Source organism: Symsagittifera roscoffensis, chromosome 2 (genome assembly GCF_963678635.1).
Source record: "Symsagittifera roscoffensis chromosome 2, txSymRosc1.1, whole genome shotgun sequence".
Classification (NCBI taxonomy): domain Eukaryota; kingdom Metazoa; phylum Xenacoelomorpha; order Acoela; family Convolutidae; genus Symsagittifera; species Symsagittifera roscoffensis.
This window is the reverse complement of record NC_087063.1, coordinates 57,401,591-57,429,486: the sequence shown is the minus strand read 5'-3', so window position 1 is coordinate 57,429,486 and position 27,896 is coordinate 57,401,591. Positions and strand designations below refer to the sequence as shown.

General features: G+C 35.6%; 1 protein-coding gene across 1 annotated transcript in view; it reads right to left on the bottom strand.

Annotated features, from left to right (window-relative positions):
* The window catches only part of LOC134839885 (inositol 1,4,5-trisphosphate receptor type 1-like), a gene marked incomplete at its 3' end in the record, with an annotated part of 81,150 nt that extends 54,002 nt beyond the window's left edge, over nucleotides 1-27,148 (bottom strand). The window contains 18 exon segments of the mRNA XM_063855513.1: nucleotides 11,787-11,974; nucleotides 12,388-12,520; nucleotides 13,042-13,239; nucleotides 16,487-16,603; nucleotides 16,988-17,110; nucleotides 17,441-17,626; nucleotides 18,113-18,328; nucleotides 18,477-18,640; nucleotides 18,702-18,926; nucleotides 19,084-19,191; nucleotides 19,424-19,511; nucleotides 19,606-19,693; nucleotides 19,909-20,015; nucleotides 20,734-20,979; nucleotides 21,527-21,575; nucleotides 22,349-22,424; nucleotides 22,513-22,583; nucleotides 26,850-27,148. Of these exon segments, the coding sequence (XP_063711583.1) occupies nucleotides 11,787-11,974; nucleotides 12,388-12,520; nucleotides 13,042-13,239; nucleotides 16,487-16,603; nucleotides 16,988-17,110; nucleotides 17,441-17,626; nucleotides 18,113-18,328; nucleotides 18,477-18,640; nucleotides 18,702-18,926; nucleotides 19,084-19,191; nucleotides 19,424-19,511; nucleotides 19,606-19,693; nucleotides 19,909-20,015; nucleotides 20,734-20,979; nucleotides 21,527-21,575; nucleotides 22,349-22,424; nucleotides 22,513-22,583; nucleotides 26,850-26,989 (2,523 nt within the window).
* Nucleotides 27,149-27,896: the final 748 nt, after the last annotated feature.

Here is a 27,896-nt window from a genome sequence, read left to right as displayed (position 1 = left end):
TCAAATGCCACTAGATGAACAATCACGACGTTTAACACAATTTGTTATCGGAAACCAACAATATGAATTCAACCGCTTATTCTATGGAATATCCATAGGACCAGCAGCATTTTCAGCTTTTATGAGCAAAATTTTTAGACCACTAATACTCAAGAAAAACGCAATCACCTATTTAGACGATGTTTTTATGCAATCACAAACAAAAGACGAGATGTTCAATGTTTTAGAAAAATATCACCAAATACTTCAGAACGAAAATCTGAAGGCCGCCCCCGATAAATCACACTTCTTTTTGACAAGAGTTAAATTCTTAGGACATAATATAGAAAGAAAAACAATCACTCCATTGAAATCACGCATTGACGCTATTCAAAAACTTCAACCACCAACAAATAAAAAGAAAATCCAAGAATTTCTTGGAATGTTAAACTTTTTAAGTAAATATGTTTATAAAATGCAATTATATCTACGACCATTTTATAACATCCTTAGACAACAAAATAATTTTGAATGGAACACAGAACATCAAACACGATTTGAAGAAATAAAGAAACTTTTAACTGAACAAATTTCAAACACAATTCCAGACCCTAATCAACCATTTTATGCAATGTGCGATGCTTCGAACTTTGGCATCGGTGCAGCACTATTACAATCACATAATGGTACAAATAAAATGAACCTCATATCAGCAAATTCTCGATTATTCACTCAAGCAGAGCTACGACTCTCAACCCTAATGAGAGAATGTACAGCCATAATATATACACTAACAGAATATGAATTTCTGATACTTGGATCAAAACATCCCACAGTTTTATTCACAGACCATAAACCAATCATCTTTCTTTTTACACAAAAGTCTAATCCAAACCACCGAGTTTATAGATTTCAACTCATTTTAATGAAATTCCCAAACTTACATATAGTTTGGACCGCAGGAAAAAATCTTGCATTACCAGACACCTTAAGTCGAAATACACCACCTGAATTACTTACACGAAAAACAACAGTTGAAATACCCAAAAACATAAAATTCTACCTTGCAGAAAACGAAACATCATCCCGATTGGAATGCAAATATGCAGTAAAAACTGACGTTGAACAATCACAAATAAATAATTTACAACATTTCCCACTTTATTTAGATTGTCAAAATAATCATTATGAATTGATCTACTTGGAACATCAACTTTCAAACCAATCCCATATTCTCAATGGATAAAAAATAACACCCAACAAAAACGAACAAAACAACACCCGCCTAAGAAAGACCATTTTCCACTAATTGAAAAAGAAGATTTAACTGATAAAATAAGTTTATCAGGACCACAAACAAATGATTCAAAATACACAATAAATCAAGTTTTTGACCTTCACGACCCACTTGACACAATACCCTTATCTAAATTAGAAATCGAAAACATTTTTCTCCCCCCAACAGAAACAATTACAATTTCAACACTGAAACAATATCAAAATCTTGACCCGATAATTAGACAACTAAAATCATGGCACAAATATAAAACTAAACCTGTCAAGGCAGATTCAACCATTTTAGGAAACAAAACACTCCTCCGATACTTTCGCAAATTTAACAACACAACAATTAACGAAAATACAGACCTTTTAGAGTATAACCTGAATGAATCTACAGTTCCATGTCTCCCTTTAAGTATGATTCTTATAGCTTTTAATATTTCACATACACAAAATATTAAAGGACACTCTGGATCAGAAAAAACATATTCAAATTTTATACAAAATTTTTACTTCCCAAATGCACCAATTTGGATAAAAGTACTATGCAACGATTGTATAGTTTGTCAACTAAATAAACCTTACCCAAATCAAAAACAAATAGCACAAAAACAAGATTTTAAAGGACAAAGTTTGTACTTTAACCATAGTATCTCATTTGATACCAAAGGACCAATTTCACCCTCATCAGAAGGAAACTCCTACATTATGGTAATTGTTGACGCATTTACACATTATGTAGCACTTAACCCAGTACCACATTGTAACGCTTATTACGCTTACACAACACTCTATGAACACTGGATAGCAAAATTCGGACTACCAGAAATTTTAGTCACAGACAACGGTACAGAATTCATAAATAATGAAATTATCACACTATGTCATTTATACAACATTAAACACAAACCACGTACATCTCACGCACCTTGGACAAACGGCTTAGTCGAAGGTATGAACCGTTCATTACAAGAATATCTTAGATGTATCATCAACAGAAATGATACAAAATATACCGAATGGTCAGCAGATGTAAAATTATTTCCCTTAGCGTATAATTCACAAATTACGACAACTTTAGGAATGTCACCATACGAAATGGTTTTTAACCAAAAGCCACGCAAACCAATAATGTTTACAGCAAATTCTCATAAAAACGCACAAGGTTATTGTCAACCAAATAAAGACTCAATTTGTTATAACCTACCTTTACATACACACGATGAAGATCATTTTCATCACCCACAAATTCTTAAACTAGCCTCCGGTACACACACCGAATGGATTCTAAATAGAGATAAAAAACACAATGAAATTTATCAAAAAATAACAAAAAAGTTATTACAAAGACAAAACATTAATGAACAAATCAATTCACGTTTTACACCAGCCTCCGAATTAAAAATTGGAACATTTGTTTTAATACCTAATTTTAATACTCAAAAAGGAATTTCTAAAAAATTACAACCCCTTCGAAAAGGACCATACCAAATAATTGCAAAACCCACTGATGTCACATATAAAATTACCGACTCAAACAAAAAAGAAATCGTTCAACATCGAAACAACCTATTACCTTATTACCCAAAAGAATACGCACTCCGCGAATTAACTCAATTATATTCTTTCACAGGATTAAAAATCATTCAAAATGAACCACATCTGAAAAACACAGAACAAAATGATAACCCCACCGAAAATCAAAACACAAAACCAATCGCCACCAAAAACAATACACAAAACCATAAAGAATCCCCTAAACAAAGAAAAAATAGAAAAATGACCGAACAAATAATACCCCAAGAACAAATCGACAAATCAGAAAATAGAAAAACAACAAGACTCCGAAATCAACCACGTAAAAACTATAAATTATTCATCCCCCAATCTAAAATTTTAAAGAAAGTGGAATTTCAAAAGTAATTTTAACATTATACTTCACTATCTTGAAACCTTCGAAACATTTTTCATTTACATTTTTCAAAATAACATGCTGACAAGTACGCAATAATTCTAGTTCAAAATAGACCAATAGGATTCATCCAATCCGTCACCTTCTCTAACTCAAACTAAGACCAATTAGACGAATCATATAGAACTCCAGGCACATCTATAACTATAACTTTACGACCTCCAGGTCAAAAATAAGCAAACCACTCCAACTTGACAACTAAAATAAATATCACCATAATACCGTACCCCTCCCTTATCTAATAACCCAAAGATCAACAATATTTCCCCAACTCAGACCACGAATACCCCCAAAACAAATTTGTTAACTTAGCCTAAAGTAGCAAAATGAACATTTTAATTAGCCTAAAGTATAAAAATCTCAAAAATACCCCAGATCATTTGACAAATGAAAATAAAGACAAAGAAGACCTCCCGATCACCATAAAAATTGCCCCCAACAATTTTTTACAAAACTCAACCCACTTGTCAAAAAACTAATAAATAATCCGACCACACTAGAAAATCGCCTCGAACAGCAAAAAATATTCGACCAAGAGATCATTTCTTAAATGCTCTTCTCTCAATCAGTTACTCAAATATTCATAAATTTTAAACATTTTTTTACAATACTTGAAACCTTTATAATATTTCTTTTTGATATACTTGAATCTTTTCTAATAATCCTAATCATTTTTTGTAACATTTTTTTTAATTTTCTACACTATACTCGAACTATTCCTCCAACTTTCCAAAACCCTTGATTATATCCACAGGTACGATTCATATAACTTGTCTAAATGATACGAACAATTTTCAGTAGAACTGATATTTTTTTATTGTTTGTAATTTTCATAGCATTCTTATCATCCCTCATTTTGACCATATGTAAATGTTTAAAGAAAGCAATCCTCACATTTGCCCTAGCAACAATCCTTCTAATTCTTTTTTTGGAAGAATATTATAATAAACACAAAATTTCTCACTAAAGTAATAATTCAAAAAACTATCAAAAATTGCTACCCAACAGTCACAAAGTCAGTCTTCACCGACATCATCCCAAGATAACCCAACACCATCTTCAATTACTCAAAATCCTCAAACATCTACACGAATTTCTTTTCAAGACAATCCATACACTTTTGAAGAACGACACGCTCGTTTATCAGAACCACTAGAACCAGTTCAACGACAAGCACCTCTAAGCGAACCAACATATAACCTATACCCAACACTACCACAAGAACTAAGTAGAATAAGAAATCCTAGTCAAAACCAAAATACAGTCGAAATAAATAGACAAATTATACATCCTCGACGAAACAGAAATTTTCAAACTCCCCGAGTTCATTTTGATATACCTCAATCCCCATCACAAAACACTCCAGAAAACCCCATTGGTATATTACCAGAAACCCCTACGCTTCTTTCACAACGTAGCACCTCAAGCCTACCATCAGATTACTTAGGTTCAACACCAACATCTGAGCAAATACGTGAAAATCCTTTCAACCCCACAAACCAAACATCACGATTTCCATATTGGACTACACATTCATTTACACAAGGTGAACCAAATTTAGTCAATGACCCAATAGATATTTCTACGGATACAACAACATCCTCATCACTACCAGAAACATTATCACTACCATCAACACCATCAATAAGCCAGATTTCACCACCACCTTTTAACTTAAATTTTCCAAATAATCTCGACGCCAGATATCGAGAACAATCATCAATAAATATTCCTTTAAGACTAGATTGGAATACATTTACAGCACCTCCACCATTATTTGGACAACATCAAGAAAGTAACCGCCTTCATAACTGGGCACTTAATAGATTACAATATCGCCAAGATATTCACAACGATATCCGTGATCACAATATTCAAATACTCCAACAAAACAGTTTACAATTAAAGTTTGAAATCACAGTTAAGTTAAACAATATTACCCAACATCCCTACCCATTAAACCCACCTAACATAACAGCTCAATCACTACCACCACCGTTTATAACTACTGAAGTAATATACAAATACGACAGATATACAAAAAACACAATTGGCTACATTACATTTTATAATCCATACTCAGGATTATCATACACATGTATATTCTAAAATTATTAATTTTTCTCCAACTCCTTTTTCTAGTAATCTCAAATCAAAACATAAACCCTTCCCCTCGTACAGGACCACAAGATTTATTAGTAACACATTACGATTGTGAAGAAAATGAACAAAAAACACTACATAAATATGCAATAAATCAAGTATCACAATGTGAAACAGAACCACAAGCTATAGAAACCACAAATGTAATAGCAACACTCTATTCAAAAGCCCGAGCAACAACAGTTACAGGTTATAAATTCACAGCAACATTTTCCGAAAAGAAAGTACATTGTTCACAAGTCTCGAACGGAAACAAAAACCGACTTGACCATGAATCATTCTATCAGAGTAATATAGAACGTCTTTTACATCTCAATCCCGACGATTGTAAAAATGAATTACTTAGACTAAACATCACACAAAATAAAAACTCCGAAAGAAGGTTAGTTAACTTTCAAGTTTTTTCAGACTCTGTACATCAATCACAACTTGAAAGACACCAAGGACATATAAAACTAGACGAAAAATACCCATATAACGGCGCACACCGACGATTAACCTATGACCTACACGATAAACATTGGATACCACACATTGGTATAAATGACCCATCAAACTGCAAAGCAGACACAAAAAATAAAGGATACCAAGAAATAATGTTTTTCGATTGGAAAATACAACTCGAAAAAATACAACTAACACGAGATTTATCAGATAATACAATGATCTATCAAGGAATCCGATTACCTTGTAAAAATGATCAAGGTTATTGCGACCCTACAACGAGAACACAAGCAACAATTGTTTGGTTCCCCGAAGACACATGTACAACATTTCAAGTAGCAAAAATACACGCTCGTATGATAAAATTTCACGAAAAATATTTTATACAATCAATTCCATATGAACAAGTCCATCCATCACGAAAACTAAGTTCTAATTTTAGAAACATAGACAATATAGAAAATAAATTGACACGTTTTCAAATATATCAAGAAACAGAACTTGCATGTAAATACAGAAACCCACTTCACAAAACACAATACTCCGAGATATTAGTTGAATACGAAAAAGGATTCGACATGACCACTGGAAAAGTAAAAATCGACCCATATGCCACAGGTCATCCTCCAAACGAAGGAACATCCTATATACCAGTTAATTTTGAAAAAAGCAACGGACAACCTGGTGGACATCTAAAACCCCATGACACCAGAAGCACACGCTTACAAGAATTATCACTAATGAATACTACATATTTCGGTAATATCCACTATGATATTCATTTAGATATGAAACTAGATTATACAATTAGCCGAATTTTTCAAGAAATGTCACTCTCAGAATTAGAAACACTACACCAACTATGCGAATTAGAACGAACACAAATATTACAATCACTTGCACTAGCAGTATTAAAAATACCCTATGCAGGATACTTATTATCTGGAAATAGATCAAATTTTTTAGACTATGAAGGAAACATCTTATGGTTTTATACTTGTACTAAAAAAGTATCACCACTATACGTTTTTGAAGATAAACGATGTTATAAAAGAATCCCTATCTTTTATAAGAATAAAGTACATTTCGTGGATACACTTTCACGAAGAACCTATTTCTGGGATACCGCAGTCCCATGTGGATCAGAAAACAGCCACAATGTAGTACAACTAAACCCTGATGAAAATAAATATTATCTTCTCACTCCATATCCCACATTAATGCAATCACTCAAAAAATTTTCACCAGAAAGCATTCGCGCTATTGCTCGAAACCCAAATATAGACTTACAATCAATAGGAATCTATTCAAAATCAGATATTCAACATCACATTAGAACACAACAATTCCAAGAATTATTAACACAAATGGACACTATACAAAGACAATCAATAGACCAAAATTTACGCAAACTTGCAGAAACCGCAGGATTTGCCGATATCTACACGCAAGACTATAGCGGATATTTTAAAGACATTAAAGATTATATATATCTAAACGGTGAAAAATACCGTCCCCAAGATATATCACCAATTAACATTTTTAGCTTTGTTACACTCAAAAATGAGATCCTCGATTTTCTAGGATGGCCCTACTACATCTTAGAAAAATTGACTATTTTATACGCAATGTTTAACTTTATTGGATTTCTTTTCTCACTTTTAAAAGGAATCTACAACACATGTGCTATACACACACAAGTCAATCGACAAGCAAGTGTAGCACGCATACTATTTGCAGGATTTTTTGGAATCTTTTCTACATCTATAAACAAAATTCTTTTAGACGCACAAATAAAAGAATATAACACAAAAATAGCAACACGACAAAATACATACGACGAAGAACATAACAATGTAGACATAACGCCAACGGCACCACAATTACCACCCCTACCAAATAACCATCCACTATCCCTAGTCCCACGAAATTTTCGAAATTTAGCCATCACACATAATCCAAATTTTCGACTCACCACATCACAAAGTCCCATCCAACATATAATGACACACCAGTCACAAGATGATAATACTTATGAACAAATTATTGAACAACCCCATACCACCGCTTTTCAGTCTCAAAATAATCATTTTTTTAGCCCACGATGAGCCGCCAACTTGGATCACTACACCGATCAAATTCCCACCCAACCAATCTTACCTCTACAATCCCAATAATACCACTTTTTGCTTTTCCGCCACCCGATTTTCCATCTAGTAATGTAACATCAGGCATGAATTCCGACACTAATTCACACATCTCAGTTTTATATTCCATCTCACAACTCAATAACCCGAATATTGAAACCCCCGATGAATTTGCCGACTCAGAACCATCCCCATCCAATAATTTTCATAACTCTTCTAATTTTTCTCAACCCCCTTTTCAACCCATATTATCCAATAACCCTGACCCCATTACTCCCACACCCTCTTATGCTTCCCAAGTTACCCCAACCTACTCCTCATACCATTCTGACCAATCATCTCATTCTCCAGATACCCCCCGAATCTCCCCAGAGCTAGATAATTTTATTACCCTTCAACAACAACCCTACCACCTCCATACCCCAACCATAAACCAAATCTCCTCCACTATAAATTCATCCAACCCCCCTACCCCTACACCCTCTTCAAATTATACTGAATCATTAGCACCATCATCCACATCAACTGAATCTTCACTCAACACTAATAGAGCTTACCGCACTTTTAAAAGAAAGTTCCCCAACCATCCTTTCCCAGCAAAACCAGGAACAGCCCGTGAATACATCAACCACCCCAAGCACACTAACACAAAAGAATTTTTAGCCATCACCTTACCCTCATTCCCACAATACACCTTAAACACCCCCCATGACACTAACGAAACACGCAACTTTGTAGATGAATACGTTTTAATGCCCACTCTCTCTTGGACCTCATATTATCATTTCACTAACCCTCTTTGCTTACCTTTATCTAACACTCACATCGATATAGAGCGAAATACGGACATGCTATATCGACTCACTACACCACTAACCGCTAGACAATTTACTTACGTTGGATATAAAAAATCACTAAAAACACACACTGCACCTAGAGCTAACGAATATACACTCGAATACTATGATCACAACATCATCAGAGCTAACCAAGATCAATTCTTAGACGACGATCGCTTCGCTAATCCACAAATTACCGAGAAATTTTTCATCAAGACACCATATATATTTACACTAAACATCTTCGACCGAAAGTTTGATCACATTATTTCAGAAGCACTAACAGACACACAAGCATACGAAAGTTTTAAAGAACGCTTCCAAATATTTTCACTAACCTTTCATTTTCTTGCACCACACGAAAGAGATCTGCACTGCTCACACGATATTATGTTGCGCACTAAACAAACCCACACATATAGTTATTATCGCTTCATCCAAAATCACTTTGACCTACACACACCCTCTAGACAACCACACCATCGTTTTCAATTCATTAATTCCAAATACACTTCACCATTTTTCCTAAATTTCACATATTGTATTAAAGACACTAACCTCCATGGTATTCTTCGTAATTATGACCCCATAACCCAAATGTACATCTTCTGTCCCATCACCAAGACCTTCAACGCCGAAGAATCCCGACCCTTCCTTATCCCGCACGAGTTTGTACAACCCATAGAAATCCCAATTTTAGAATTCATCCACAACACTAAATTCAATCACAAATTATATAATCTAATCCAAAACACACCTTATGAGTTTGCAGTTGGCACTGAAGAACTAACCACCATTAAGGCACTTCAATTGCTTTGGCCACTGCTTCAGACTAAAAATATCATCCGCATCTTAGCTAAACTACTAACAACTTCAGAACTAATTCACGACATTTTCCCCCACGGTTTTTTCCCCGACGACTAACAGGTAAGTATGAATTAAATGAATATTACTAACTAATTAAAATATTAAAAAACTCACCATACTTTATCCATGTTTTCTTTAGATTTTTAGCCTTCATCCGACAATCACCTACAAAAACCACAAAAGACAAAAAAAATCGCAAATTTCATCAAACAATTTTAAAAATTCTATTAATCAGTTACACTTATACATTTATAAATTTAATATCAATGCAGTAAATTCATTTATAAAATTTCCCCCACAAGCAGTAAATCTAATTATGATGAAAATTTGTAACTTAAAAAATTCCCCCATAACTAGCAGTAAATTTCCAAATTCTATGCAGAAATTTAATAAAATGCAAATGCAGTACTAACCTTTTGGTATTTTCATTCATTCGCACAGAAATTCTATCCACACTCGCACAGCTCGCCCACGAAGAATTGTTTAAAATAATGAATTTCAGTTTCAAGTTTTCACACTCAACAACTCTAACACACGATAACAAGTTTCAATATTTCCTTTAACCCGGTTGGAAAGGAATTATATACTAAACAAAACTAACCAATGCAGCTTACTAAACACCACAACACAAAGCATAACAGCATGACTAAGAAAAGGAAACCAACGGTACCCAAACCGGATTAACCCAGTTTAAAACTGGATAATTTATTCTTTTGAAGACTATTATAAAGTCTAAGAAAGAAATAATAAAACACAAAAAAGTCGAAAGACAAACCCATACCACGAACAATTTGCTTTTTGAAAAAAGGACACAACCAACAAAACATAAGAAAAACCACAACAAACCCAACATAAAACGTTGTCACATAACAGGACCCCTCACAAAAACCGCATGAAATCATACTCCCACTCCTGGCCTAACCCACCAGGAAGGACGTCCTGAGCATGCTCTATAGCCGGCCTAACCCACCGCGCTACATCCACGCTTTGTGACCACACCTCTATTTTTAATAAGAGCTACTCAAGTGTGAGTAACTCTTCAAAATAACCGAACTAAAACAAAAAGCTTTTGTGAAAACAACTAACAAAAATCATAATTAAAAAATATTAAACTAATAAATGTTTTATAAAATGTAAATTACATTGTGCAATACATAGATCAGAATACAACACCAAGGACGAACATCTAAAGACAAAACGACCCCACTACACTCGAGAGAGAATGACCAACCACAATCGATATGCCACTCACAATCACAACTCAAAGGATTTAGAGTACGACTTGACTTCGCAGAAAAGGACTTCATTGAACTAGACCAATGACCACCTCGATGTTCAAGTATACGTACAGATCCGAGTAACCAGGCATCCCCTCCACGCACAATCTCCACGCCATTCCCAAACTAGATCAGACACAAAAGAAGTTCTCCACGCAGAACAGAAAAACCTGACATAGCAAACCATTCTGAAATCAGATTTGAGTTTGTTGCAAAGACTTAGTCGTTGTCACTAGAAGACACAACGTCTTACGTCTCTAACTCCAGCTTCCTGGAACTTCTTTAACAAAGAGGAAACAGAAGAAATATGATGTTCGCCAAAAACCAACGTCCATCATCCATCCTTCGAATTGCAGAAGAACTATTCTAAAAAACTCTGTAAAACCCGGATGGGTGGAACCTGATCTAAACTACATTTTATGATTGGATAAATTAGATATTTTACCAATGTAAAGTATTTAATATTAACCAATCATGATCCATCTAACTAACAACCCACTTATTTGTAAGTGCTGAAGTTACTTGTAATTTCAGCACTAGAGAGATTTGAATTTAACTTAGAAATTAGTTGGACTCTCCCGAGCACTTCAGCAGCCGCAATAAACCAGTATACCCTAGATCTATTGAGCCTAGCAGAGACTAGTTAAACAACCTGAGACTAGATAGTATAAGAGTAAGATTAGGATCGGTATTAGACTAAGAAGTTGCACGAATCTATCCGGCCGAAAATAAGATAGCGTGACGAGCAGACGGTGTACCCTATCCGAAATTACTCTATGAGTTAACCAACTCGGTCATAACTCATAACAGTATTTACCCTGTTACTGTCAACAGAGTCAATTGACACTGCGTCTGCGTCTTCCGACTCACTCAATGGCCTCTCTTGGACCCTGGCAGCATCCCTGGCTGTTTTTGGCCTCTTCAGACCCTCCAGTTCGGAGTAGACGAACGTCAGTTGCACCCGATCCACCACGGAGTAGTTCTCCCCGAAGTCCACGAACAACACTGCCAAGAGTTTAATCTTTCATAATAAACATTTTCAATGATTGATTTCGGGGCAGCTGAAACCTTAAAGATCTTTGCCATTAAATTATAATTTCAAGAACTAGTTATACTCAAATTTGTTAATGAGCGAAAAAAAACTGGGCGGAAAACCAACTTTCGGATCCATTTGCTATAAGTTGGTTTTACTTTTCTCGAACTGAAATAATTTTTTCAAAATTCTATTTTGGAATCCGAGTAAAGACCAATAAGACTTAGATATTATACAACACAAGAAAAAACCAACGCTACGTCATAGTTTCTTCCAGTCACTTCGTGTCGTAGTCGAAACAAGAACTGAAGGACTGAAGACGTTTCAAAAATTTTCAGGTGATAAAGTCGTTGGTTTCAGTATAGTATGCTTAAATCCTCCTCACCTATGATGATGGAACAGTACTTGGCCCTGAGGTCAGGCGGAAGTCTCTCGTCACTCATGCACATGAATGCCTCCTCCCACGTCAGGTAGTCCAGAGTGGTGGTGATGATCTTGTTGCAGTACTCATTCCTGCCCTACAATTAAATCGGTGTGGTACGAACAGTTTGCGCCGAGTTGCTCAGTCTCTAATATCGAAAATCGTTGAATTTGAAAAAACAAAAAAGACGACGGTTACATGCTCAAAAATAGGAGCAAATATAAATTATAAGTCGTATGAGGGACGTTCGGGACCTCGCTGCCCCTGTTTAACAGTTTTTGGCCCACTATCCCAATTTTCTCTGCTCATTTTGAATTGAGAGTGCGAGCCAAAAAACGATGCAGTAGCAACGGCTAAGCTATCTAAAATTTTCCCAAAACTGCAATTTGCCCCCCTATGGCATAAAAATTTATTAAAAAATCCTTTTTATTGTTTTAATAGCCCTGTGGAAAAAAAAACTTGCCAAACCTGTTTTCAATCACAATTAACCACTGCCTCAAAATTTTTTAAGTTAATTTTGCGGTTGGTTTCTGTGTGGTATAAATAAAACTCAAAAATATTCAAAGATTTTTTTAGCAGTGATGGTTTAACTGAGCACCGAGCAAATGGGGCACGTACGAAGGACAGCTTTTCGAACAAGTCCAACTGGTGAGTGAGAAACATGAGCCTCTCCGTGTCTCCTTCGTTGATCATCTCAATCAGTGACTTCCATGAGGCGCCATTGTTGGTGGAGACATAAGTCATGCTCTTGTCATGGCTCTGCTTCTTAGTTCTCCGGTTCAGACGGGCTCCCGTCTCAGTCAGGAAACAACAGGACTAAAAACAACCGTATGAACCTCATGGAAATACTGAATTATTATCGCATCTGGAATCTGATTAAAAATCATCTAAAACTACGCATAGCTGCCCCCGCTTGTTGTTTTAAAGACCATGACAGCCAAAACATGAAGCAGCAAAAATGAAAATCTACACAAGCTAGCTTTTATATGAAAAAACTACTAGCTAGTAACTAATAAGCATCGTTGGTGTAGGGGTATCATTTAAGATTCCATTCTGAAGACATCCCGGTTCGAGTCCCGTACGATACATGGTTCTTTTATTTCTTTCCCAACTAATCTAAGTATAGATATAGTCTTGAGAGAGCTCGAAAAAGCAATTTGAATCTTTTGAAAACGGCGACAAAATTTCATTAAAAAAGTTCTCACCCCCTAACCTCACCGTTAATCTTAAATGCGCTTGGACACAATGGGATTTTCTTGAAGTGGTAATATTCAGCAGTTTGTAGAAATCTGGGTTCTTTTCCAGTTTCTCACAATATCCCATAAAATTACACATTAATTTTGTTTAAAAATTGTTTGTTCACACAGCTATTTGCATGTAGGAAATGTTGTGGGTCTTACCCGCATCCAAGTTTAGGTGTAAATAATCGATTATAACGGATTATTATGATGATTTTTTGACAATTATAATTGATTACTTTTACCAAAATTAGGTGTTTAAAGGATTTATAAATGATTATCGACGTGATAATTTCCAAGAGATTATAAAATCTTATAATCGATTATAAATGATTATAGTTCCTACAAAGAGCACTTAGAATCATTTATAATCGATTATAATGCATTTTTGTGCAAAACTAATGAAATAGAAATTTGAGTAAAAATAATGGATCACAATCGAATATAATTTATTATAATTGTATCGAAAAATTGACGAAATGACAATCGATTATAATGGATTATAATTAAAAAAGAGAGATTATAATCAATTATTAATTGATTTAAATCGATTGTTTCTCAACTTTAGTAAGACTGCTACTAAAATAGTAATTTAATCGATTATTAACGCTTGAAACTGGATACTGGTATGCACTAAACGGCCCAATTTCATTATTTTCATATCTCTAGGATTGAAATTAATGTGGTTGAGTTTGATTGGCTATTTAGCCATTCAAGCTTCATTCAAGCAGATGAAATTATTTGCCGAAAAGATTTTAAAAAATGGATTTTTGTTTTGTCAAACCATTTTACTGCATTTTTTTTCTGAACAAGGTTTCACAAGTGACTCAAAATTAATTGGATTATTTTAAAAATTTATGGTTTTGGCAGATTTTACAGCAGCGGATTAAGTTCAGATATTTTGACTTTTGGTCGCGATAGTCTGAATGTTAGTTGCGGTAAATTCTGAAATTGAGTCTCATTTATTTGGATAGAAAACATGAGGACTTCAAAGCTATGATCTCAATCGAAAGTTGAAAAAATTATCGATATTTGATTAAAAAAATCGATATTTGGAAAAAACGTAGTTTCTAAGGATGCAAAATCAAATTTCGCAAGCTCTAAGTTTCACAAAAATAGAAAAGCACACAAATGAGGGGAAAAAACTCAATTAGAAAAATGAAACTTTGCGTTAAGCAACCCCTTGATCTATCAAAAAATTTATGCAGAAACCACTAAAAGGCTAACATATATTAATTGCAGCACTCATCCATAATATCACGCAGGCAAAATTTAAAAAAAAAGGCAAAAAAATGCGTTTTTAGGCACTTTTTGGAAAATTTTGACCAACGAATTCAGTTTTTTTGGCGCCCTTAGAAAACTTTTAGGGTCCGTCGCCAAAAATAGTTCTCCCAAGATAGTATAAAGGGTCAACAGGGGTTTGAATCCCTGAAAAAAGGGGAAGGGGCGTCCGCTCCCCCCCCCCTGCTCCCTTAAATTTGCTGGTATATATATATATATATATATATATATATATATATATATATATATATATATATATATATATATATGTGTGTGTGTGTGTGTGTGTGTGTTTTGGTCGCAGTAATCCGGTCGCGTTTAAATTTTACTTGGTCGCGCTAGTTGCATTTAATTTTTTCTCTCTCCCTCCTCCACCGGTAGCAGACGATTTTCTTTGGTCCGTAAAGTCTAATACTGATTTACAAACTTACAAACATACAAACTTTACTAACGGGCCATAAAATACCACCCATTTAACCATTACTTGATCACCTCATCATCTCATTACTTTCACCTCATATTCTGTGCTAGTTGCGCATCAACCGGTCGTCTTTGCCTTATTCTATCAATTTCGTTAAAAAATTGACTGACGAAAACTTAAAAGTGCTGCTATGTTTTCGAATCATCTTTTCACAACGCATACTGAATTTACTTAAAGATTTATCTCTTTGCATGCGAATTTCCTTTTTACGAGAAAAATTTTGTCCTGCTGTAATCCTAAGATTTTATATTTTTTAGCACAGGCAAAAAGAAGTATTTTCGAATGTTATTTTTTAAGGTTTAAAACTAGTAAGAAACGATGAGAAAACTTGAAATTTGAAAATATGTTTAATCAAGTTTGATTCTTCCTTGGTAAATTTTGTACTAATTGGCATTCAGACCAGCTAACCTCATAAACTTTTACGTACATGGCCTTTAAGCCGCCATAGATTTTGAGTATCCATTGTCTTTGTCGTAAATGTTATGGTACAAAAACAAAACCATTTTTTTTTGGTTTTCCGATACAATGTTAGAGTAACAACCATGCTATTTTTTTGGTGGGGGGGGGGCTTAATTGATGCTATAAATTAAATTGAATTTCGTTTATTGTCACTTTAAAACATTCGCGTGTTTTTTAGCGCTACATTTCTTACCTCTAATGAATGAGATACAAATATTCTATAAAAGCAACGACGAACGACCTAATATACAAAAGTATGATCTCTGGAAATAATCTGTTCATCATGGGATTCCTTTTGTGCTTCACTATGCGAGTTGAGGTCATGTGGAAGTTGTGGTGAAGTGGTTACGTCTCCGCATCTCAATCAAAAGACCGGGTGGTTAAGGCCCATAATGAGCCGTGCTCGTTGCTCGTGGGTGAGGCAACAATACCAACCCGGAAAAATAGCCAAAAACTGCATGTGTTTTATAAGCAGGGGAGACACCGCAGAAGATCTGAACAGCTCGTAATTTTGTCCTCTCTCTCTTATGGCTCAATTGCTTTAAACTCTCTTAAAACTTCAGAGGGTTACGCGACATGTGAATCTTGTCGCACAGTCAATTACCTGATTGGTTTCGAGGGTCTCGACTAGCCATTTTTTGCAGATGTAGTTCTGGTTGTCTGAAATGGCCACGCCGTCACACACGCACAACACATTGAGCAAATCCAAATATCTGTAGTTCTGAAGCAAAAAATTTTTACATATAGAAATGGAACTTAGATCGATAGAAAATCATGTAAAAAGAAGTAAAAAAAATTGGGGCCGCTTAAGATTTAGTAAGATTTAAATATTTTCGTGACGTAAGGCTGATGTTCAAGAGAAAATTCCGTTAACCTAAGCCGATCGTTGAAACTATCCGAGCTTTCCTGAAATACACAAAAAATCTATCAGTTTTTCAGTCAGGTGAAGTTTTGAGCTAGGCACACAAGTTTCAATTCTTAGTACGATTTTCGACATGCAAATGATTTCCCTCGAAGATATTGTAGTCAGCTCCAAAGGCACATCTGAAGAAATTTTTAATGAATGGCTACCAATTCGAAGATTTAATGATGTAATCAGCCTCACCTGGTTTTTAAAGAGTAGCTGTATAAATGCGTCGATGTGATGGCTCTGCATCCTCTCTACTATCTGTCGGTTGTCTCTGATCAATTCAGTCACCATTGTGGTCGCCTCAATCCCAACCTCACCCTGCATATTCAATAAACAAATTTTTATGCCCTAAGATATGGAGGTAAGAAAAAAGCCCAGAAAAAAACTCTCTTGGAATCCGAACTGATTTTCTGATTACACCTCTAGTTTGGAATTAATTTTATTGTTTCAAGGTCTTACGATTCTCAATTTTACCCACAACACCAAACTTCGGCCAGCCAAAATAACTACGTTGAAACTAGTATAAGAAAAAATAATTCAGGAAAAAGTAGAACTAAGCACATTCAAAATTCAATGTGAGTTTTCAGCTACCACCTTTGAACGTCTGTTTTTTTTTCTAGAATGTTCTTCATTCTTTCTTGTACTAACAGGGAAGCTGATCTGAGTGAGGAAGAACTCCATGTGTCCTGCAATGTACAACTCGTTCTTCCTGCTGTCCCCCAGAAGGTATGTGAAGAGGACTTCGTAGCACCTGACGAAGATACGGGTGAGGAAGTGGTGGTCGGCAGCATTGGCCAGGTCCAGTCGCAACATCGCAATTATCAACTCCACAACCTGCACATCACAAAAGTGAGCTCAAATTTAGGAGGAGACAATTACAGCCAAGCATAATATAGTTCAACTAAAGAAAAAAGAAATCAGATTCCTTGTCCAATGTCCAAAAAATCCTTCCTAGGAAAAAGCCGAAGTGTTTTGACATAATTACAGTAATCCGTGTTCGCATGCCAACGATGATACGATAGCACCCACACAAAAATTAAAACAAAAACTATTGTTATTTAAAAAGCTCAAAAACGGCTGTTCAAGCAAACGTTTGTAAAATAATTTTGGTCGGTTGCAGGGGCGGATCTAGGATTTTCTCGAGAGGGGGGGGGGCGGGTTTTCGAAAACTTTTCCAAAATTTTGACGACCTTTTTTTTTTTTTTAGGTCGACCAAATTGATTTTTCGAGCTCTCCCAAAGCACTGAATCCGCCCCTGGTCGGTTGGCCGACCTGGACTTTCAGAGTATTGAGAATAAGTTTGTAATCTCTGTAAATTACCATCAAGTTCCGCAGCAGTTTCTGTCTGTATTTTTTTATAATACCATGCTCAAACATGGACTCCGTTAGACTGTCCAGCAGACTACACACTCTGACACACGCCTCCTCGTTCAACTGCACCCCACCTGACTTATCGCTCTTTTCCTGCACGAACTTCTGCAGTAGGGGGACACAGCCGGCCACGAAATTGAACGCCCTTTGCAGATCTTCTGACACCTGGAATCGTACTAATCATGTAATTTAGTTTCGGACTCAAAAATACATACAAGAGTGGCTTCTCTATTTTCTCTAAAAGAGGGCATGGTGTCAACTATTAAGTTCTGGTTTTTGTGTTCCAGGCATATGTGTTAGACTGATGTGTTACCACTTGGAGTGTGAACGCGTCATCATACTGCATGCTCTCACTTGTTCCCAACATCTTGCACTGGGCATCGTCCCACTCCAGGTCAGACATGCTGCTCTTACCTCCTTTCCCTCTTTTCCCGCCTCGCGACACAGCAGCGCCACGCCCCTTCTTCATGAAATCGTCTGAAATTGTTTTGAAAATGTAAATCAGCAATGACTCAGAAAGTTTCGCATTGCAACTTACTTGACATAGCATGCATCCACAATCCAGTCACCACATGCTCGAATCTGGCATAGGAGTCCCCATCTAGATAGAGATCCTCTCCGATAACTGGAGTCACTCGCCACACTGTATTGGGATCCTTTCCGCTCCTGGTCATGAAGAAACTGCGGTCGGGTGCAATTGTGAGATACTTGCGGGTGACCATGTTGCGGAAGCGAAGCTGGCTCTCCCACTTGATTGGATCACCTAAAAAAACCGAAAACAATAATTGTCTTTCGATTTTGTATTTTTGTTTTCCATTTTCAATTTTCCAAGTTGTTGAGGTAATAGGTCAAAAAAATAGAGAACTGTTTTGTAGAATTAGTTCAGAATAAAAAGTTTGAAGAACAGGATCAATACATACCTCGCAGTGGTCCCTCCTCCAGCTCTAGTTGCCAGTAGGTGATGGCACTAGATGATGGGGACATGGTCTTAGGAGCGGAGGGGTCTATCTCTCGCACCCTAAGGTGTACTGAAACGACATGAGCATAAGCTGCAGTTCAGATCAATTTAGAATGTGTTGATTAACGTTTCGTTTGATAGAGCATCTTAGAGACAAGATAGTTAATGCTCGTCAGTTGAGGAGGCCAATTTGTCACTCAAAACAGCGATATGCCGCATAATATTCAGAAAAACTATCTAAAATTTTCAGTCCATTTCAAAAACAAATGATATTAAACCGCATTTGCGCGGCGTGAACATACTTCCTTGGGTGTCTGACCAATCAAATAGTCCCTCAGCAACAACGTATGCTTCCAGCTCCTTATGAAACAATCGCACAATGGAACCACCCTGAAAACCAAACCAAAGATAAGGAAACTTTATAAGGTCCTCGCTTTTTGCCTTTTTTCACTAATAGATGTGGATATCAAGTGATTTTGCCTACCACCAAATATTTGTGCCGTGAGTCGTCTGCCTTTGAGAACTGGTAAATCTTCAGACCCGATTGCCGTACTGACAAGTTGACTTCCATTCTAGAGTAATAACACTTGTCCAATCAAAAAAAATGTTTTCCATAAGCTTTTGGCTCTGAAATTATTTTAAAATATATTGAAGAAGCACATTAAATTTAATGATCTTTATGCCATTAGCTTAGAAAACTACCTACTTTCTAAATCGAAAAAAAAAATTGATAGATGAAGTTTCGACCTCTGTTTTATTGTGAGGCATGTAACTTGAGCGAACTCACTTTCCGGCCTCGGGGCTGATGAGTCGTTTGAGGGGAAGGGCGCTGACTTTGAGATACTGGCCTAAGCTCTTCACGCTCTCAAGCACCACTTGGTCGTCATAGCGCACCTAAAATTGGGGAAAAAATTCGCCAGCAATACTTTCCAAGAACCATTTCGTTTTTGCGAAAAAATACCTACACATTTTGAAAAATAGTCCTTATTTTTGCACTATTCGAACCACCCAAAAAATTCGAAGCACCTTCAGCGCCAACAGGGGCGGATCTAGGATTTTCTCGAGGGGGGGGGGGGGATTTTCAAAAAAAGTTCGAAAATTTTGACGACCTTTTTTTAAGCTGACCAATTTGATTTTCCGAGCTCTCCTAAAGCACTAAAAAGACTGTTTTGGCCAAATTTTCTGCGCTGCAGGCAAATTTTTGAAAAAACAGGTCAAAAAAGCCCTTTTTGGGCTTTTTTGAAAAATGTTGACAAAAAAATCGCGTTTTTTGGCGCGCGCTCCACCTCAAAAAATAGTATATATTGGCGTCAAAGGCGCCTTTAGAAAAACTTTAGGGTCGGTCGGCCAAAAATGGATTTCTTAAAAAGCACCAAAGGGGGGACCCTTTGGGTCGGCAGGTGGTCGAATCCCTGAGGAAGAGCGATTGTTGCTATCGCGCGATTGACCTTTTTTTAAAAACTGCGCAATACTCTCTGGAACATGACTTTGTGTTCGCGAACTGCGGCTGCATAAAACATACTGTCTCTGTTACTAATCGTAAATATTTCTGAAAAAAAACTAAAAATTGTAATAATGTTTTAAAGTGGGTTTCGCTCGCAACAACACTTACCACATCTCCCTCCGACTTCACTTTGTATCTGGGCATGATTTTGAAGTGTGCGCTTTTAGCACTGTGAGGCAGCAACTCCACCATCATGTCGCTCGAGGATGTCCTCGAAGTCTTGTTCGTGTTCACGTGGATGAACCGGTGGGAGAACTGGTGCTCCAGCTGGATCGTGGCCCCATATGTCAGTGCTTTGCCCTGCAGACGTTTCTGTTCGGCTACGTTGCCTTCTCTCTCAGCCTGAGCTGCAATCTGCAGAAGACAAAAATGTATTGTCGAGAAAATTTAAGTAGCGTCTCGGGCTAAGCAGTCAGCGAAAAAGAGTTGAAAAGACATTTTTTTTTGCATATAATCTGTTTCAACTTTTTTTTGCAAATCAGACCATGCTTTATCTAAAACAAAGGTGAATTCCCATAGGTTCCAATATTCATAGGTACCAAAATAAAAAATCAGTCGCATAAGTTCCAAAATTTATCTTCTTGAATTCTGATTGGTTGAAATTTGAGCCAACGAATTTATGGATTGATTGTTTACTGTTCAAATAGTACAAACTCAAGCTGCAGAATAGTGACCGCCGCAGCCGCGCCAACGTGTTGCGAGCTTGCCATGGACACTATACGAAATTTAGAGCCGATGTGGAAATTATGCGACCTTTTTTTTATTTTGGATCCTATGGGACTGATTTTATGTTTTGGAACCTATGAATACGCATCAAAAGAAAATGATCAGAAAAGAAACGTTTCTAGGTGTTCATTGAATTTAGAGTCTCCAGATTATTTTATGGATGGATATGACTCACCTCCGCTTCATTGAGTTTCGCCTTCAGAGCTACGTTGTCAACATCGATCCTGAAACAAGAAATTTAAAAGTTTTCACTTTTTCCCAGAAATATCAATCTTTGAGTGGTATCAGCAACACAATAGGTCCGGAGAAATCGCAAAAATCTAAATGCAATCAAATAAAACCAGGCCATTAGTGTTAATATTGACCGAATATATTATAAGCAGATGAATGAAATTAATGCCGGATCGAAGGCGGATTGGAACAAATTTAATAATTTTTATGATACCAATTTACAAAAAAAATGGAAGAACAAAAAACTAAATTTGTTATACCTGCACCTATTATATCTGCATCTAGTATATTTAATGTAATATAATTTTCTGTTAATTTTGACTTCGAACTTGTGAGAAAGGCATTTAGCCAATAGGAACGGCTAGCGATTTTGATTGGTTCAAATTTTTCCAGCATTCGCTCCATCCAGCATGAGAACCCTCCCCCTCAAATCTGATTGGCTGAAAATTATTACTTTTAACCAAGTGAGCTTTCTCCCCCCTAAATTGATTTACGGGAAGAGATTGTTTACTTGGTCCACACAATACAAGAATACTTGACTACAATCTTTTTGTGCTTTTCATATATTTAGCTTAGTGTGCATTTACTTGGTAATTTATGTGAAGTTTGACAAAGATCATAAGACTTCTGAATTAAATGATTAGAGGTAACTTCCCTGAATTGCTTACTTACCTCTTTCTAAAATAAAACACTTTTTAAGTGAACCGTTTAATGGAAGTGATGATTCGAGATAGAGAAATGGTTAAATTGGGATGCAAACACAGACCTGATCTGTTCTTGTAGCTTACGGAGCTGCTTGTCAAGCTTGTATCTGTTGGCCACGCATATTTTGAACACGGCCACTGAGAAAGACAAGCGCAACATTCAATTTCATTACGAGAACAACTAATTGTTTGAATGATTGTAAAGCAGAATGGCTTTAATCGTTACCATGTGGATCTGGTAAATTAGGGTAGATTTGATCGGGGTCTCTGCTCACTGCCAGAGTGTTGAACTGGATTCTGAAAAATATTTTAAAAGAATTGGACCTCCAAAAAAGTCTTCATGAAACGTCCCAGTAGTTTTATGAAACATCCCAGTAGTGGTCGGTGATTCAGCTTTTAAAAATCAAAAAACTTGTCTCAGTGTCACAAACGACTGGTCTGTAAGTTTTTGTTCCTATTTTCGAAGAAATAAGTGAAAACAAAATTTGTTCGTGTTAGTTTTTATGCGAATTTTTAATTAGCCATTTTGAACGAAACTTTTTATAGCATAAAGTCTTTTTATAGACAGATATTGACGCCTTGAGCTCAAACTTATACAAGACTGCTCGTATCAGGGCGAAGCCCTGAATGTTCCGACTGCTTTTGAATTATTATGGAGCAGCAGTAAAAACCCGGGTTGACCTCCATACACCGAAAATGCTTATCATACAATTCCATACATCAAGTGTGTGGGAAAATGCTTGTCATACAATTTTCATACAATTTCTAAAAATGGTTGAAAACTGGTATTAACTCATTTCTGTGGCTGTTTGATTCTAATAAAACAATCTGGTGATAAAAAACTGAGGTTTTCGTTTTTGAAAAAAATGCTTATCATACAATTCCCATATATGGAAATTGTATGACTGGCATTTTTTTTGGTGGCGACACAAAAAATTTTTCAAGTAGTTTTGAAAATTTAGCCCAAAAAATTGTTTGTTTTTTTTTCAACCGCAAATCGATTTTCTTACGCAAACAAACAATTTTCGAAAAAAAATTTTGCATGCAAAATTTAATATTTTGTGTGCATAACGTAGTCCTGGGTACGACAAAATTGGCTTAATTTTTTCTTTTCACTTAATTTTTTTTTCAAAAACGCTGAAAATTCCTCTTTCTTTTGTATGGGGTGTTAATGTACGCCTTGATCAATGTCTGATAATTTGAAAATTCAAAAATTTAATATAATCATCATTAAAAAATTTTGCCAAAAAATAAAAGTTTGTTACTTTTGTTATATCAATTGTGAAAGACAGCCAAATTCAGGTCGTTTTCTATGCATTGTAAATGCAAGACCGTCCAACCTTTGGTGTTTTGAGTAACCAAGGTTTTTGTCACTTGTGTTCGGTTGCAACTACAACCGAAAATTTTTCAGAAACTAAATTTAGAAAGAAAAACTCAAAATTTTTTGTTTATGGGAAAACATCTATCATACAATTTTCATATATGGAAAAATGCTTATCATAAAGTTTTCATACAATTTTTTGTACGTATGGAATTGTATGAAATTGTATGACAAGAAGTTTCTCATATATGGAAATTGTATGATAAGAAGTTTTGGTCAACCCGGGAACATAAAAACATTATATGAAATAAAATAAAATGAATTTTTTTTCTAAATTTTGAAATTTTTTTTCTGAAAATCATCCCCCCACACGCCATATAAAGTACAAAAAGATAGTTTTCGTTCCTCGTAACACATCAATTATGGCAAATAAGCTTCGTTCAACCAATTTGGAACAATTTATAAGACGGATTAAATCTCCGCTTACGCATTAATAGCGCGAATTATATCGCGCGTTAATTGTCCCAAATTGGTCAAAATGGCCAAAATGGCAATCTTTAAACCCTCATAACTTTACGAAAAATGATCACAGGTGAAATATCTTTTCAAATTTAAGCTCAGGACAACAATAGCTTTCGAATGATATAAAAAAATTCCGTCAAAAATGGCTAGTTAAAAAGTCGGAATTTGTCTGAAGAAAAAAAAACCCACCCCGAGCTCAAGTATTCCGTTACTTTCGTATCGAAAGTCGGAACAATAAACAGAAAACATTTTACCAGTGAACAATTCTCAAAAAGTAAGGGGGTTCCAAAATTGCCAATTTGGCTAAGTTGGGACCATTACGGGCGAGATATTTCGTGCTATTAACGCTTAAGCGACTTGTTAATTCGCTAATAAACCATTCGAAATTGAATAGAGGCGAATTTTTTGGAGTAATTATTACATAACTCAACGCTAAAAACAACAATTTTCATTTTTTTTTGAAGTTTCATAAAATAGTTTCGATTGATGTTTTTGAAAAATTATTTCAAAAACTTTGACGGGCAGTCGGAACATCCGGTGATTCGCCCCGATATGGACAGTCTTGTTGTTTCGACTTTCGATACAAAAGTAACGGAATATTTGTGCTCGCGGTGGGTTTTTTTTCTTCAGACAAATTTCGACTTTTTAGCTAGCCATTTTTGACGGAATTTTTTACATCATTCAAAAGGTATTGTTGTCCTGAGCTTAAATTTGAAAAGATACTTCACCTGAGATCATTTTTCGTAAAGTTATGAGGGTTTAAAGATTGCCATTTTGACCAATTTGGGACAATTAAAGCGCGATATAATTCGCGTTATTAACGCGTAAGCGGAGATTTAATCCGTCTTATAAATCGTTCCAAATTGATTGAACGAAGCTAATTTGCCATAACTGATTTGTTACAAGGAACGAAATCTATCTTTTTATACTTTATATGGCTGGTGGGGGGATGATTTTTATAAAAATTTTCAAATTTTAGAAAAAAAAATTCATTTTATTTTAAATCATTCAATTTTTTTTATGTTATTACTGCTGCTCCATAAACCTTAAAAGGCAGTCGGAACATTCAGGGCTTCGCCCTGATACGAGCAGTCTTGTTATCTTTAGTATGTTGCTTTTATTGATAGATTTCAGTATCAAATGAATCGAAACCTTAACAGAACATCGATTGTCCTGAAATAAGTGGTAGATAACTTAACTAATACGATTCACATTATTTCCAACTGTGATTTTCGAAAGGTTCTGGAGGAAAAATTTATCAGAATTATTTATCAGAGTTTTATCTCTCTTTCCTTGATTTGATTGTGATCAATAATTGTTTCATTACAGTAGATCTTAGAAAAAACTGATGATTAGTAAAAAATTAAAAATATCTGTGTGAGTAGATAATAGTGGGTAATCGGAACACTCAGGTTTTCACTCTGATACAATTACTTTTGCCATGAACAACTTTCATAGCAAAACTATTATTTCAACTATATAATCACCATCAACCAAATTTAGTATTAGAGTAATTTTTAGCAAGAAATTTCAAGTTCACTCTGACATATTGCTACTCTTGATTTAAAAAAAATATTATTGTAGGAGAAAACATTAAAAAAAACTCTTTGTGGAATAGCTTGGCTCTTTCTTGAAAGGTGATAATACTGATACGTTGCAATACTTATATTTCAAAACGTTGAAGACGAAATTTTTGGTGATAACTATAATTTTGATTGCCGAAGTTTCACTGAACTTAAAAAACCACCCCAAGCATAAGCCTTCCGCATTTCTTCAAAAATCAGAATAACAATACTACTCGCCTATGAGGCAAAGCCCTGAAACTTTCGATTGTGCTCCTCAAATGGTATCAGATTGTATTCAGTAAAAAAATCTTGATAAACACAAAATTTTGGACTGTCAATATTTAAAACAAAAAGCTAAAATCTGGTCAAAATCAGCTTACCACATTTTGTTTTGGAACAATTACGACCGTAGGATATCGCGCAACGCATAAATAATAAGCGCATTGAAACTATTAATGCATTACTTGGGCAACCAACCAGGGGCGGATTTAGGGGGGGGGGGGGCGGGGGGGTTTGGGGCGGACGCTTCTTCCCTCAGGGTTTCTACCCCTGCCGACCCAAAGGGTCCTACTTTTGGTACTTTTTAAGAAATCCATTTTTGGCCGACCGACCCTAAAATTTTTCTGAAGGTGCTTTGGGCACCAACACATACTAACTTTGAAGGGGAGCGTGCGCCAAAAAAAACGCTATTTTTTGTCAAAATTTTCCAAAAAGTGCCTAAAAAGTTTGGCCAAAACAGCGTCTTTTTAGTGCTTTAGGAGAGCTCGGGAAATCAATTTGGTCGACCTAAAAAAAGGTCGACAAAGTTTTCGAAAAATGTTTGAATTGTCCGCCTCTCGAGAAAATCCTAGATCCGCCCCTGCATCCAACTGCGTTTATGTTCGTGAAAAGCACACCTGATGGCAATCCAAACTTCGCGAATTGATCCATACGATCCCCAAATTTTCTTTGTAAAAAATTGTCTGAACTAAGAAAAAAAGGCACAAACACATCAAAAGTAGAAAGATTTAACCAATCAATCCTGGACTTATTAGCATTCCCTATCTTCAAAAATCTGATTGAGTTTCTAGAAAAGTGAGAATGCTCGATCATATTTTTGCCGACAGTTTTTCCACAAATAATCTACCTTGTTTGAATGAAAAATTCAATTCTTACCCCGCCTGTCTGTTGTAAAGATATCCAAGAGCTTCTGGTGCGTAGAAACACACATGATCCCCAATAGTCACCGGTGCCTGGGTTATGACGTCAGCTGTTGCGCCACTTCCAGACGCTGGAGGGCTACTGACTCCAGACATGTCAGAAATTTGTAATTTTTACACGTTGAGCTTTAAAAATTCATTGGTCAACAAAACGTAACTGCTTGTTACTCAACTGAAGAATAATGTTATAAAATTAGAAAATAGCTGTGAGAGCGTCGTGTAGACAAAATTTGAACATTCAGATAATAATAAAAAGTCTTGGCTACATTTTTAGCTGAACTTCTTGTTCAAAAATTGAAAGCTTTTGTTCATTGTCTTGCATTTGATTGATAAACTTTATCAACTTGTTCATTACGTTGGCGTTTTCTTTCTTTGTTCAGTAATTATTTTTGAATAAGAAAATCTTAAATACAGAAAGTCTTAAGACTTTGAATATCAAATTTATCCCAATCTTCATTATACTGCAAAATCTCAATTCCATATGAAAAATGTTTGTTTAAAAAGCGCTAATCATGATTTTAACGCGCTAATCAAGTCTAATCATGCTTTTAACGAATGATGCATTCGAAGATTTAAATGGTACAACAATTTATAAATCAATCTATATACTTTGACAGCTATAATTGTTAAAACCAAATACAAATTTTTAGCCTCAAGCTTTTTAGGCAATTTTTGAAAATTTTTTACAAAAATTTATTTAGCAACCGTTGTATCGACCAATATATAAAGTGTTTTGAAAACACATTTTTTATGAAGCCTCCCTCAGTTCACGAATATTTAGGTTATTGAAGCCTTAGGAAGCAGAAAACTGCCGAATTCCGACGATTCATTTTGCTAGGTTGGATAGTTTTATGTTCAGGCATATAGATCTACTTAACAATTGCCCCCTCCCCCTCTTGATAAAGGGGGGCAATTGTTAAGTAGATTAAAATAACGCATTTTCGACCAATCAGGAGGCAGCAAAATTTAAACTTTTTTTTGAAAATTATCTCCCTACATGCCA